The 16,183-nt window shown below is 48.2% G+C and overlaps 1 protein-coding gene across 2 annotated transcripts in view; it reads left to right on the forward strand.

The window, feature by feature from the left end:
* Nucleotides 1–16,183, forward strand: part of MAP2K7 (mitogen-activated protein kinase kinase 7) — a 219,550-nt gene that overhangs the window by 165,892 nt on the left and 37,475 nt on the right. For both annotated transcript variants that reach the window (XM_086961246.1, XM_086961253.1), the window contains one exon: nucleotides 624–766. In XM_086961246.1, the coding sequence (XP_086817372.1) occupies nucleotides 624–766 (143 nt within the window). The remainder of the gene's footprint in view (nucleotides 1–623; nucleotides 767–16,183) is intronic.

The raw sequence follows: 16,183 nt of genomic DNA on the forward strand, positions 1-16,183 counted from the left end.
AACAAATACATGGATGTTTTCTGGCAGCCAGCGCTGTCACCTTTTAGAGGTCTCATCTCTCTTGAAATCTCAGTGTGTTTTGAGGAGAAGGTTGGGTAGTGCAGCTGCTGAAACTTCTCCACATACTTTCTGTGGACATTACACACCATAGGCAGCTTGTGCAATTTTTTCTATTAACCAATGGGGTCCTTTGAGTGACTGATGAATGTTTACATGCTTGAACGACAGATTCTGTTTTCTTCCTCACTCTTTTCTTAGGAATCCTCTTCAACAAAGTTTGCGAACAGGACGGAACTATCCACACACTAGAGTGGGTGTGCAAATATTGTTCACCTAGCTCCATAATAGGATTACACTGCAGTTTGACGAAGTTCCCTGCCAGTAGGCAAGAGACATTGCAACAGTTGAAAATGTCCCTCCTTTCTGAGTCGCACCTGGGGCCGCCCTCTATTTTCAGTCCTAACTCATTTGCTCACCAGTGCTTTCTGTTTTTCATGCAAGCATTTGTGTTTTAAAGCTCTTGTGTGGTCATGTGTTGTGTGGCCCTGTCTATTTTCGGGTAATTATTCACTTTTTCAGGATGCAGACTGGTGTCTATTCTGAATCTTTGCATTTCCTTTCAGGTGGAGTTGGCAACAGGTCAGTTCCCCTACATAAACTGCAAGACTGACTTTGAGGTGCTCACAAAAGTGCTTCAGGAGGAACCCCCTCTGCTCCCCTGTAACATGGGCTTCTCTCTTCACTTTCAGTCCTTTGTGAAAGACTGGTGAGTACCAAAAGCAGCCTGTGTAGAACCTTTTGTTTACTAGTCCTGTTGTCGTCATTAAGGATTACTCTTTTGCCTTATTATGTTTACATCTTCAGTGCAACATCTTTTTCTCACCACTGTTGTCTTTTTATTATCCTTAGTTTTCACTCACTCTATTGGAATTTAGTTTGGTCACTAGCCACTGACTTAACAGTTCATTAGATAGCCTTATGCTTGTTGGGAGGTTGCATGTGAAACCGATCTTCGTTGGTGCTGATATAGATTTGTTTGTGTTGCGCCATAGTCTGCCTCTACTTCTGTCAAAGGACTTGGTCTACAGCACAAAAAATATTTTGCTGCCTATAGGTGTATCTCTGTATGGAAACAGACTAAGACTTTTCCATGAAGCAGATATGCTAAGAGGGCTACCATAGGCACCCGGACAGTGTTTACGCTGGTGACCAAAGTTTTTTTTTAGGAAAATTCTACTTCTGTATAAAGCCAGATTGTACTAGATCCTAACAGCCAGAGATCTGTCATGCAAGTTGTTTGTTTTTTTCCTCATTTACCGTCCATCTTGCTTTGAGTGTACATTCAGACCGTCCATACCCACACTCAGCAAACTGAGCGGCAGAGTTTAAACTCGCCCACCTACCGGCACTAAGACTTGCTGATGTGTACACCCACACGCCCACTGAGATGACTCTATTTTACAAGCTTCTGGAAGCTAGATGGCCTTGTCTTAGAGGCTCCCCGCTTATACTGGGAGTGGTCCCGACCTGGCCTTAGAGCGTTCAGGCAGCATAATCATAGGACAAACAATTCACAAAAAAGATCCCTGTACCAAGGACAGATAGTGTTGTCTATCTACTCAACATGAGTATACACTGTTCTGGAAATATTACTGCAATTTACCAGAAACCACCCCCTTTCTCTTCACAGTGAGGTGTGTTTTCTCTAATGTCTTGCTGTCCACAATACACCAATATTTGTATCTAAAAGGTAAAGAAAGTTTCAGGGTGGCAATCAACTCAACGTGCCCAAAGATGTCTGCCCTCAATCAGACAGTACATCCACCCACAATCAAACAGATAAGGAAAATAAAAAAATTTGTGGTGGGAAGGAAGGCACCTCACGGGCGAAAGCTTTCTGTCTAGCACCTCTTTTCACGCATCTTTTGCTTTTGTGTTGTACTTTTTCCATGTTTTGTACACTCATTTCTTTTGGGATTGGAATGGCAACCGATGATGAGAAAGGGGCATAGAATTGGTAACATCTGCCAAGTTCCCCGAGGGTTGTTCGCCCGTGAGGTGCCTTCCTTCCCACCACAAATTTTTTTATTTTCCTTATCTGTTTGATTGTGGGTGGATGTACTGTCTGATTGAGGGCAGACATCATTGGGCACGTTGAGTTGATTGCCACCCTGAAACTTTCTTTACCTTTTAGATACAAATATTGGTGTATTGTGGACAGCAAGACATTAGAGAAAACACACCTCACTGTGAAGAGAAAGGGGGTTGTTTCTGGTAAATTGCAGTAATATTTCCAGAACAGTGTATACTCATGTTGAGTAGATAGACAACACTATCTGTCCTTGGTACAGGGATCTTTTTTGTGAATTGTTTGATTAGAGTGGAGGGCGATCCCTTTTGTACCTTTTTGTTCCCTCTGGGCTCCTTTGTATTATTGCAGCATAATCATAGGACCCAAGAAGGAGAGAGAGAGAGAGAGAAAAAAAGTCGCTTCTCCGGGTTTCATCGTGATTTCAAAATATTCCAGAAAGTTCTCTTCTTTTGGCTGCCAGTTCTCGATAGATCCAACTTAGAATTCGCCAGGACCTAAGATTACCATTCCAAAAAGGAAGGAGGGACAGGTTCTGTCCATTTTATGCATATTTGTCTCCTGGCCAGGAGCACAGCGTTAAAAAGTAGCTATCTGGTTTGGCCTCTAACATTCTCCTGAAGGCCAAAAAAGACCAAAGATATATCAAGGATTAGCGGGATTCCAATTAGGTCCGACATAAATTTGCCAAAACTGTCCCAAAAAGAGGCCAGAGCTGGACAATCTTTAAACATATGTGTGTCAGAAGCCAAGGCCAGACCACATTTCTTGCAACATACGGGCAGCTCTTTGTCAATTTTAGAAAAGCTTCAGCGGGGTAAAGTAAACCCTGTGGATGGTGTACAGATGATTCCTTTTTAGCCATGCCGGCTTTACTATATCATATAGGAGTTTACACGAAGTCTGCCATAGAGTGTCGCAATCTTGGCCTGGTAAAACACTTCCCAATAGATCTTGAGCGAGTTTGAACTCTCCGTCCACTACCTCCAACACTGACTGGCACCAGAAGGAGACTTCTTTCTTCCCTCTAGGTCTGGTCACAAGATTGAACTCTAAGTCGTTGCCTTCCCCTAATAAGCCACCCTTGGAAGTTTGTATCTGAGCCTGAATCCAGCTAGCCGGCTGGAGGTATGTGAACCAGTGAACAACCTTCACTAAGAATTTTTCACAACGAATACTTTTACCACGCATACTTTCACTCCGCATTCTTTCTACGTACAATACTATCACTTCGCAAGGACTAATTGGAACTCAGTGACATCTTGGGGCACAGATTGGGGAGTCTTTGGGTAGCAGGGGAAGGCTCTAGTAGAGGCCCAAAGACTACGTACTGGAATGTGGGACCCACTGGACTGTCATGTGCAACCGGACTGTTGTGAGCTCCTACACAGAGAGAATACATGTTGGCCCGGTTACTGAAGTGAGAATAACCTCCCCCTTCCCGATTCTCTCCTTGATTGGAGCAGACGGGAGGATGGATTAAAGAGGAAATAATTTAGCTCTCTGGGATAATCTGGTGAGTTTGTACGAGGCTCATCTATGTGAGGAAGTACAGTCTCATAAAGAGAGCTGTCCACCACTGTCACGGTGAGCTATGTAACTTAAAAAGGAGTTAGCAGACGCACGGTGGAATTAGCATTTTATTCTTTTTATCAGAAGAGTGGAAAAAAAAGTCAGAAAAAAAAGCAGACTTACTGTCTTAGTCGACACTGAATGCGGACACTAGATGGTGCACTGCATACATGAAAGAAGACAGTGAATTTATATTCTCTCCATGCAGTAATAAACGAAGACAAAATTGGGGGGAAAAAAGCATTTCTTTGACTTTTATTATTGTTGTAAAAGGAAACGTTATTAAAGAAATGCGTGGTAAATGTAGTTGTACATGTTTAGAAACATTTTTAGTTGTCATTCCCTTGTTATAAAAAAATGCAGAGTCATGGTATCTGCGGACCAAAAAATGCGTTGTGATGGTATGCGGAGTGTTTTCATGCGGAGAAATGTCATATATTCATGTGAACTTAGATAGACCTGGCCGAAACCTCTCACTAAGTTATTCCCATGTTAACATGTAGCATCTGAGATCAGGTCCCCCTAGACTTCTAGGCCCGATTCTCTTAGCGGGACTGCTAAACTATCCGACAAAAGCCCCGTCGACGACTAAAATCTCGTTGACGAAGAGCCCGTCGACGACTGGATCATCTAAGAAGAGTCCATCGACGACGCCCCCGTCGACGACAGCCCCGCCGACGACGGCCTCTTCGACGAAGACCCCATTGACGACGGCCTCTTCGACGAAGACCCCATCGACGACGGCCTCTTCGACGAAGACCCCATCGACGACGGCCTCTTCGACCAAGACCCCATCGACGACGGCCTCTTCGACGAAGACCCCATCGACGACGGCCTCTTCGACCAAGACCCCATCGACGACGGCCTCTTCGACGAAGACCCCATCGACGACGGCCTCTTCGACGAAGACCCCATCGACGACGGCCTCTTCGACGAAGACCCCATCGACGACGGCCCCGTCGACGAAAAGTTTTCAGATCAAGACCTATCATAGGCAAGACTACTCCAATATTTCTCCACTGCTACCATCGCAGATTTTAGAAACATATGTGGAGGAGGAGGATTCTGAGGAGGATGACGGAGATAATGAGGGTCCCTTTGGGATTGCACGTTATCCATCCGAGTTGCATATAAAATGCCAGGATGAAGAGGACGAAGAGGATATTCAAGAGCGTTACTACCAAGAGGAGTTGCCTACACCTTTCTATAGACAGCCATACCTCCACGTTCGGAGGAGACCAGTCCTCTTCCTCCTTCGCTGATGCAGGATTTGCAAGCCATGTTGGCTGACGATCGCCAAAAGTTCCCACCGACACCGTCTACGCCAATTGTACCTCCGGTACCAGCGGACGTACCTGCCCCTCCTCCACCGCAGCCTCCAGTGTCACCTAGACACACTGCAGAACCTGCACCGTAAGAGAGTGGGGATACTTCCTCTTCGGATGAAGAGAGGAAGGAGAGCTGCCTCAAGACAACACTCCTGCTGATCTGTGGGATGATTACGTAATACCCATGCCTTCGCTTCCTCTGCCACAACCCTCTGATTCTCCGCAGTCGGACTGCTTTTTACACGATTTTAAAGAGGGATATAGGAGGATTACCAGGGCCATACCCATTATAGACTTTATTTGGCAGGAAGGTCTTAAAATTATGAAGACACCCGCTTCCATCCCTGCAGTACTTCCTCGTATTGAAAAAAAGTACAGAGCACCGCCAGAAACTCCATCCTGTTTGGTAGGCCACCCGCGTCCAGACTCTGTGATATCCCAAGCCGCTCAACAGAGGTCCAAAAATCCGTCCACTCCAATCTCTACACCGCCGGACGAAGAGGGCAGAAGGTTGGACCTAATAGGCAATAAGTTTTCCATCAATGCTGCATCCTCTTTCAAAGCAGCGAATTCTCTTGCGATTCTTGCTCGCTATGACCAACAGATGTGGTCGGAGCTGTCTGAATTAATTGAATTTATACCGCAGGATCGTCAACAAGAGGCACGTAAGATACTGCTTGAAGGAGAGAGAGCAGCTTCAGAGAAAATAGATTGCGCCCTAGACATCGCAAATACTAATTTCCGTCAGCGGGTGCTGCAGTGCTTAGACGCCAGGGCTGGCTCAGAGCAACCTCCTTCAGACCTGAGGTGCAAACAAAAATCCTCGATATGGCTTACGACGGGGACTCGCTCTTCGGTAAGCACATAGATGATGCCTTGCTCGCCATCAAAACAGATACGGACACCGCAAAATCGCTTGGTAACCTGCAATACAAGAGAGGTTCTTTTAGAGGAGCAAGGGGTCGTGAATTTTCTTCCAGAGGGAGTTACCAAAATCAACAGAACAGGCAATACCAAACGCAGTACAAGCAACCGTATTACCAGCCATCGTACCGACAGTCTACTTCCAGTAATTTCTCTCGTCAGGGAGGGAGACGCAGATCAAACAATCAAGGATGAGATGCAAACAAACGTCAATGAGCTAGGTCGGACGCCAGTCCAATATCCTTTCCTTCCTGTGGGCGCGAAGATCTGTCTTTTACCATCAATGGCGGAACATCACATCGGACCAGTGGGTCCTCGACTTAGTAGAAAGAGGACACACTTTAGAGTTATTAAAGAAACCACCTACGACCCCGCCCAACGGTCCCCCGCCCTCGTCTTCACTTATTGTTCAAAGAGGCCTTAAACATGTTTCGCAAGAATGCGATAGAGAAGATTCCAATCACACAGAAGGGAAGAGGATTCTACTCTCGTTTCTTCCTAATAAAGAAAAAGTCGGCAGAGTGGCGCCCGATTCTGGATCTGCGCAAGCTCAACAAATTCTTGAAGAAACAGAGCTTTCACATGGTGGCATTGACAGATGTGCTCAATTGTCCCAACAAAGGAGATTTTATGGCTTCTCTGGACTTGGAAGATGCTTACTTCCATATCCCTATACACCCCAAACATCGCAAATACCTTCGATTCACAGTGGCTGGGGTCCACTTTCAATTCAAGGTGCTTCCATTCGGCCTGAAGTCGGCACCAAGAATATTCACCAAATGCCTGGACCCAGTTTCGGCAGCATTGAGGTCTCAGGGGATACAGGTCTTTCCTCGACGATTGGCTGCTCAAAGGACCATCGAAACAGAGCACAAGACAGGCGGTCAGAGGCGCCCTTCGTCTATTCTCAAGTCTAGGCCTCACTCTAAATTCAAAGAAGTCACAATTGCAACCCCAACAGGTGTTAACCTTTCTGGGAGCCTCACTGGACACTCAAAGCTGCAAAGCCATCTTGTCTCAGGAACGTCAGGACAGACTCCGAAGACTGGCAAGACAGATCTCAGCAAAAAAGTCACTTTCTGTCCGGATATATGCGTCTCTTCTAGGTATGTGCTCTTCAGCAATCAACCTAGTTCCCTTTGCAAGACTCAGGATGATGCCACTACAGGAGGGATTGCAACAACAATGGCAACAAATAGGAGGATCTTTCGACGATCGCATAAAATTGACACCCAGAATTAGGCAAGCTCTCCAATGGTGGTCGAAAGAAAGCAATCTGTCTCGGGGCCTCACATTTCTTCAAACTATCCCGGAGTTCATTCCGACTACGGATGCATCAATGGAGGGATGGGGAGGCCTTCTTCAGGACCTCCAGATTCAAGGCCGATGGTCTCATCAGTATCGGCAGAAACACATCAACAGTCTCGAATTAAGAGACATTTTCCTTTCTCTGCAAGCGTTCCTTCCGAGAATTGCAAATTCTTCAGTACTGGTGGGTACGGACAATACCACCAGCATGTTTTACATAAGCAAACACGGGGGAACGAGATCTCTATCCCTATCGCAAGAAGCTCAAGAAATGTGGGAGTTGATTATACAACACAGCATAACACTCAGAGCGGAGCATGTACAAGGGGTTTAAAACTCCTTAGCCGACAACCTCAGCAGATCCCTCACAGGTTGCCACGAATGGGAGCTGGAACAGGAACAGGTGAACAGGATCTTCCGAAGTTGGGGCACACCAACTCTGAAACTGTTTGTGACACAGCAGAACAGCAAATGCCTGTACTACGCCAGTAGATTTCCTCAACTGGGGTCAAGAGGGAATGCCCTGTCCATGAGATGGTCAGGAATCTATGCATACGCTTTTCCCCCGATACCGTTAATACCAAGGATTCTGCAGAAGATGAAGAGGGAACATTGCACTCTCCTCCTCATTGCTCCTCGCTGGCCGAGGCAGTACTGGTTCCAAGAACTGCTCCTGTTATCTCATCAACCTCCAATTCGTCTCAAGCTGACTCTTTCCATGCTGTCAAGGGAAGGAGGTCAGATTCTGCACCCGGATCCTCAATCGCTGCACTTGCATGCCTGGCTCCTGACTTCTTAGAGTTTAAAGATTTCCTAATCTCGGAAGACTGTAGAGCAATTCTATCTTAAGCCTGTGCTCAGAGTACTATCAGAACGTACTGTTTCAAATGGAAACGCTTTTGTTGTTGGTGCGAAGCAAATAATATCCATCCTCTTCAAGCTCAACCTGAGGATATTCTACCTTATTTACTTTCTCTAGCCAAGGCGGGCCTGGTATTCTCTTCTATTAAGGTACATCTTGCTGCCATAATGCCTCTCTCGCCTCCAGCGAGATCCCTTCAAATTGGAAAGTGGCAGCAGTCAGACCCCTACAAAAGAAAGCTATCAAAGATCCATCTACTCTTACCAACCTATGCCCTATCTCGCTTCTCCCAATTCTATGCAAACTGACCGAATCCTGTGTAAATAAACAACTGATGACTTTTCTGGGGGGTTTTAGGGCACACCACTCTACCGAATCAGCCCTTCTTTCTACCACCGAAACCATTCGAGCTGCATTGGATCAGGGCAAGAAGGCCGTCCTGATCCTTTTAGATCTCTCTGCAGCATTCGACACGGTATCCCATGCTATCCTTTTTACATCGCCTAGCAAACGCGGGCATAGCATCAACCGTTCTCGAATGGTTCAGAAGTTTTCTAGCACACAGGCGTCAGGTCACCCTGCTGGGTCAATTCCGCTCCGAGGAGAAAATGCTGACAACAGGAGTTCCGAAGGGCTCAAGCTTGAGCCCCACGTTGTTCAATCTTTATATGGTTCCCCTGATCAAACTAATCTCCTCGTTTGGCATTGACTCGATCGCATACGCCGACGATACCGTGTTGGTTCTAACATTGGACAAAAATGCTTCGAATGCTGAAATCACTCTGAAAGAATGCCTCTCGGCAGTATTCGCATGGATGACCAGCAATCATCTAAAATGTAATTCTGCTAAAACAGAAATAATACCTTTTGGCTCCAATAACTGTTTTTCTCCTCAGTCCTGGTGGCCTAAGGAGGCAGAGGCTCCACCCAATACTGTCAATGCAGTGAGAAATCTGGGGGTTAAATTTGACAACACTCTGTCTTTTAACCAACAAACCAGAGAAGTAGCTGGAAACTGTTTCAATATTATCAGAGGTCTGAGAAAATTCTTTAAGCTGCTCCCTCTGAGTGCTAGACGGACTGTTGCATTAGCACTGATAACATCTAGATTGGACTACTGCAACCGTCTGTATGCAGGGCTAAATAGATCTGCCCTGCATAGATTTCAGATGGTGCAGCATGCGGCGGCTAGGCTAGTTTTGGGTTGGGCAAGAACATCTTCAGCCTCTGCCGCGCTAGACTCACTGCACTGGCTCCCAAAACAAAAGCGTATTTTGTTTAAAGTTCTGATAATTTCCTTTAAAGCTTTTCATCACCATCTACAAAAATACTTTAAACAATATTATCCGGTACGTGAACTGAGATCATCCTCATCAAATCTGCTTACCGTCCCCAAGTTCAGGCTGACGACGGAGGGAGGAAAATCCCTATCTGTGATTGGCACTAAAGCATGGAATAAACTACCCCAATCTCTCCGTGCAGCCAATACAGCACTAAGCTTCAGGAAACAACTAAAAACATGGATCTACTCACTGCCAGACACAGTATGTAAAACCTTAATATGATCCTTTCCCAGCTTTCTCGAACGGTCTAGTTTCGGTCATCTGCTAGATATAGGAAGTCTCAGCGCCAAGATACTCCCCGGAGTGGTAGTGCGCTATACAAGAACCCAATCACATCACATATCCCGATTCAGAAGAACTTCGAACAAGCCTTCACTATGTTCTTCTTCTCTGATAAAGCAATTTCTGAAAGGATTGTTTCGAGCCTTTTCTCCAATTCGACTTCCACCTCCTGAATGGGACCTCAATATTGTCTTGTCCCAATTAATGAGGAGACCTTTCGAGCCTATTCATAAAGCTGAATTGAAATTCCTAACCTGGAAAGTGGCTATTTTACTAGCTCTCACTTCAGCCCGGAGGGTTAGTGAAATTCAGGCTTTCACCATTTCAGAACGTTTCCTCCATTTCTCGAAGGATTATGTCACATTGAGAACAAATCCGAAATTCATTCGTAAAGTACCATCTCAATTTCACTTAAACCAGCCGGTGAAGTTGAAGACGTTTTTCCCGGATCCTGTCACACCGGCAGAAAAGGCCCTGTACTCTCTTGATGTCAAACGATGTCTAAAGTTTTATCTTCAAAAAACTAAGGACATAAGAAAATCTAACCAGCTATTTATTGCTTATGGACATGTCACGCTAGGACAATCTGTGACGAAAGCAACTATAGCTAGATGGTTATCCTCAGTGATACAATTCTGTCATGAAAAGGCTAATAGACCTCTAGTTAAAAGGTCAGAGCACATTCCACCAGAATGATGTCGGCGTCAACAGCTTTATTTGCTGGAGACACGCTGGAGAACATTTGCCGAGCTGCTACATGGAAGAGTGTCCATACTTTTACAAAGCATTACTGTTTGCAGTCGGCATTACAGGATGATACGGCAGTTAGAGAAGCGGTGCTGCAGCATCTTCATTAAGGTTAGACTTTTTAAAGGTCTTTCACATTATATTGCTGGCATAGGAGTATGTATATATACTGTAACGTTTTGATTGTCAAATGCTGTCTTTACTATGAACTATATTATCTAATGTGATTATTCCTTTCAGAAGGTTTTCTGCATATATGTATATTTAGACTTTAGTGCTCTATAACCTTCCGGTTGTGTGGGGGATATGTAGAATGACGCTTTGTCTCCCACCTACCGCAAACGACGGATATGGTTTTACAGCTTACTATTCTGATTCAGGCATGTGCATCTATGAAAGATACCCCAATACTGGATAAGAAAACAAGTTACTTACCTGTAACTACAGGTTCGAGGCATGTGGGCTGCTGAATTCATATCTGTGCATAGATCGCCGCCTAGTGTTGGGTACGGATGATTGCACATTGTTTTCCTGGAAGAGTCTTCGAAGTATCACGAGATAGGTGGCTCCTGCCCTGGACTACAGTGCGCATGGGCATCGACTCCATCCTCAGATTGTTTTTTTCCGCCATTGGGTTCGGATGTCTTTGAATTCCCTCTTGTCGGAATCGATAGAAAACTTTCTGGAGACCAAAAGGTCTTTAGTCTAATACGTCGTTATAGTCTTTCGTTTGGTCTTAGTTCTTCCAGCTCGGTTCCGAGCCGGATTCTCTACACCCGCGTGCTCTCGACGCGGAAGGCCCAGTCGACGCTCCAGACCTATCGACAGTCTATCATGGACCGAAGTCCATTCAAGAGATGTCCCGTCTGCAACTCGAAGTATCCCCACATCGACGTCCACAGGGTGTGCAACAAGTGTCTGTCCCCGGACCACGATGAAGCCAAGTGTATGGCTTGTTCACGCTTCAGGTCCAAGAAGACGCTTAAGCTTCGACGAGCTGCGCGCCAGGGGGCCCAGCATGCTGCCACGGCGCCTGTGGACATCTTCGATGCAGGGGATGTCGAGGACGAATCTATCCAGGACATTACTGAGTCGAACCCCACGTTGGACGTCGACTATGACTACGACGCGGATGCAGAGATGTTCGAGGCCGAAGAAGTCGTCGACGAGGTAGGAGATGACGACGGGGCCCTCGGGGCCATGGAGGATAGCTCGGACGCAGAGCTTCCTCAAACTGACTCTGGGGCCGTGCCAATTCATAAGGCTCAGGTCGAGGGATCGCCTTCGGGCCTTACCCCGAGATCTTACTATGGGTTCTACGGCCCCGCCTTCGGGCTCGGCCACGGACATTGCTGTTGAGCCACACCCTGGCAAAATGAAACCAAAAGTGAAACCTACGGCCTCGACTCCAGACACTGCGCAGGTGCCGTCCTCGAAACCGAAAGTGCGCATCGCTTTGGTCGGCTCCAAGGCCTCGGAGCCCTCGGCGCCGAAGAAGCCAAAGATTACTGTCGAGCCGAAGGCTCAGGTCAAGGGCGTTGAGACGAAGTCTGCCGCGCCGAAGACTAAAGTGAAGGTGGTCGAGCCGAGCGCGGCGGCGCCGAAGACGGTCGACACCGGCAAGGGCCTCGGCGACCCAAAGAGGGCTATCGGCGACCCGAAGAAAGCTATCAGTGACCCGAAGAAACGGCTGGATGACCCAAAGGTTCTCGTGACTCCGCGTCAGCAGGACAAGGCCAAGGGCAGCGCACCCCGAGAGTCGACTCCAGGTGAGGCCTCGAGGGATTCCATTTAACCGGCGCGCCCATCCGCCGCGTTCACCAAGAAGGTGACGGACTCCCTGCAGCGCATCAGGGACGGGACCGCGTCGGTCGGTCAGAAGGATCCTCCGCCTACGAAACCGGTGGAGAAACCACTTAAGGCGTCCACGCCCATCCATTTTACGTTGCCGCCGAAGACGGCGCCGAAGGCTTTCGCTCCTAAAGGCGGTCGCCAGCGTGCCCGAGAAGGTCTCCTCGGCGCCGAAGTTGTCAGCGGTGGTCCCCGGCCCACAACCTCGACGACCTTCTGTGGACGAGCATCAGGAACACTTCATCGATGCCGAAACGGGCAGGCTTTCCCTCCACAAGCGGAAAATCGCCCCAGAACGCCCTATGGAGTCCTACAAGATCCCTCTCAAGAAAAAGGACTCTGCTATTACTCCCGTCTTGGTGGAACCACTTTCCCCATAGACTCATAATGGTTCGCCCACTTACTCTGATGTGGACGCTGGTGAGGGGGATGATGAGGATGAATACAGTTACCCTGTCCATACAGACCCTGAGGATACCAACGAACCCTGGGCCGCTGGTGGTGACCCAGGTGATCCTCAATCAGGACAAGACCCTCAACTATTTTCTGCAAAAACGTCCCCTACAGAAGACTCTGCAGCTTTCAATGCCCTCATTGAGCGGGCAGCTAACAATCACAACGTCCAGCTCCATGCTGACCCTGTGGCTGTCGACTTCCTTTTTGATACCTTCTCAGTCTCAGAAAAGACTGTTAAGACTCTGCCTATGCTGAAAGGTGTTTTGAAACATGCTGGCGAGATCTTTAAAGAACCTACCAGGGCGAGGGTGATAAACCCTAGGATTGAGAAAAAATACAAGTCAGCGCCTACTGATCCTACCTACATCAAAGGACAGTTGCCCCTGGACTCCCTTGTCGTCTCGAATGCCCGGAAGAGGGCTAATTCTCAGACTACGGGTGATGCTCCTCCCCCAGACAAAGAATCCAAGGTCTTTGAGGCATCGGGGAAGAGGGTAGCAGCACAGGCAGCCAACATATGGCGCATTTCTAACACACAAGCGCTTCTGGCGAGGTATGACAGGGCACACTACGACACATTGGAGACCCTGTTGCAGCACCTGCCTGATGAATACAAGGAGGCGGCTGAGATGCTGATTCAAGAAGGGAAGCTGATCTCTAACGCTTCAATTAAGTGCGCTCTGGACGCGGCTGATACCGCTGCCAGGGCTATAAACACTAGTGTTATGCTATGGCGACATGCCTGGCTGAGAATCTCTGGATTTAAGCCTGAAATCCAAACCACCATCCTTAACCAAACAGTCAACCCAGATCACCTGTTTGGCCCGGAGGTTGACACCACCCTAGAAAAAATTAAAAAGGACACGGAGACTGCAAAATCCATGGGTGCCTTACAGTCCCAGCAGTTTCAGGGGTGGGTCTTTTCGTCGCTCAAGCACTAGAGGCGTTTCCAGAGGCCAGCTCTCCCAGTCCACGCAGTACTACAAGGGCAACACTCAATCCACATACACCAACAAGAGTCAAGGTGGATATCGTGGTAACAGCGCCAAGGGCAGGGGTCGTGGAAACAACAGCTCCAGATCCTCTGCCAGCAGCAAACAGTGACGCCTTGTCACTGCCCCCCGACCACACAACACCTGTCGGGGGGAGACTCCAGCAGTTCCTGCCGGTCTGGAAGTCCATCACCTCAGACAGGTGGGTCAGGAAACTTGTTCAATACAGTTATTGTCTGGAGTTAACGTCCACTCCACCCAACATGCCCCCAAGAAACCGTCCTATGTCGGCCGAGCATTTGCACTTATTGCAGCAGGAAGTCACAGTTATGCTGCAAAAAGGAGCAATAGAGCTCGTGCCTGTGCAAGAAAGAGGCACAGGGGTCTACTCCCTGTACTTCTTGATACCAAAAAAGAACGGGTCCCTCAGGCCCATCCTGGACCTCAGGCCACTCAACCATTACATCCTGTCGGAGCACTTCCATATGCTGACCCTGCAGCAGGTGCTCCCGTTGCTCAGTCAGGGGGATTTTCTCACAACTTTAGACCTAAAGGATGCGTACTTTCACATTCCACTGCACCCTTCACACAGGAAGTACCTCCGGTTCACCATACAAAACCAGCACTACCAGTTCAAGGTTTTGCCTTTCGGTGTCACCACGGCACCCAGGGTGTTCACAAAGTGCCTGGCGACAGTGGCGGCGCACCTCAGGAGACGGAACATCCACGTCTACCCTTATCTGGACGACTGGCTCATCCAGGCAAAGTCAGCCCAGCAGTGTGCCGCCCACATGTCCCACACCATTCACCTCCTGCACGATCTGGGATTCTCACTGAATTACCCAAAATCCCACCTCCAGCCCGCCCACATACGGCATTATCTGGGTGCGACTATAAACACTCTGGCGGCCACAGCTCAGCCGAATTCAGTGAGAGTCAGCAGCATTCAATCGCTGATACAAAAATTCAGACCTCAACACTCGCTTCCAGCAAGAGTGTTCATGCAGTTGATAGGCATGATGGCCTCCTGCATTTCCATAGTCCCGCACGCGAGACTACATATGCGCCCGCTTCAGGAGTGCTTAGCACGTCAGTGGACTCAGGCTCACGGGCAGTTGAAAGACCTAGTGTTGGTGAGCGGTCGGGCATACAACTCTCTGCATTGGTGGAATCCACGAAACCTTTGCAAGGGCCGACCGTTCCAAGATCCTGTGCCACAGATCATCCTGACAACGGACGCTTCTCTCCAGGGATGGGGAGCTCATGTACTCCATTACACGGTGCAGGGTCTATGGACGCAACAGCAACGGAAGATGCACATCAATGTTCTCGAACTGATGGTGATCTTCATGGCACTCAAAGCCTTCAAAGTACATCTGTGCAACAAGGTCGTGTTGATGCGGACGGACAACATGACAGCCATGTACTACATTCAAAAGCAGGGAGGAACACACTCTCCGCAGCTGTCTCATCTGGCTCAGAGCATGTGGAAGTGGGCCATTCAGAGGAACATCTTCCTCATGGCGGAACACCTCCCGGGCAAGGACAATCAGATGGCAGACCTGCTCAGCAGGCACAGCCACCAAATGCACGTGTGGGGGATACATCCATCAGTACTCCAACCGTACTTCCAAAGGTGGGGTCATCCAGAGATAGACCTGTTCGCCACAAGGGAGAATGCAAAATGCCAAAGCTTCGCCGCCAGGTTCCCACACCCACAGTCGCAGGGCAATGCGATATGGATGAACTGGTCAGGCAAATTTGCGTACGCTTTTCCCCCAGCACCTCTGATACCGCTGGTGGCACGCAAGCTCAGGCAGCACTCGATGACTCTCATCCTGGTTGCTCCAACGTGGGCTCGCCAACCATGGTACACCACGTTTCTAGACCTGTCCGTGGTACCGCATCAGAGGCTACGCCTCATACCCAGCCTTCTGACGCAGAGCCATGGCGACATTCAGCATCCAGATCTGCAACAGCTCAACCTGGCGATCTGGCTCCTGAAGTCTTAGAGTTTGACTACCTGCACTTGCCTTCTGACTGTATGGACATCATTCGGGAGGCAAGAAAGCCCACCACCAGAGCATGCTATGCGGCAAAATGGAAGCGGTTTGTCATTTATTGTGCAGACCACAACATTAACCCGCTAGATGCATCTATTCAGAATATCATTTGTTACTTTTTCCATCTGTACAAATGTAATCTGGCCTATGCTTCCATTCGCATACATCTATCCGCGATGGCCGCTTATCTCCAGAACCGGCAGCACCTCTCACTTTTCAGAGTGCCTGCCATTAAGGCCTTTCTAGAAGGACTCAAACGAGTCATTCCTCTGCGGACTCCACCAGCTCCGGAGTGGAACCTCAATGTGGTCCTCACCCGGCTGATGGGTCCTCCCTTTGAACCACTGTATTCCTGCGAGATTCAAT

Source organism: Lissotriton vulgaris, chromosome 1_1 (genome assembly GCF_964263255.1).
Source record: "Lissotriton vulgaris chromosome 1_1, aLisVul1.2, whole genome shotgun sequence".
NCBI classification, from domain to species: Eukaryota; Metazoa; Chordata; class Amphibia; order Caudata; family Salamandridae; genus Lissotriton; species Lissotriton vulgaris.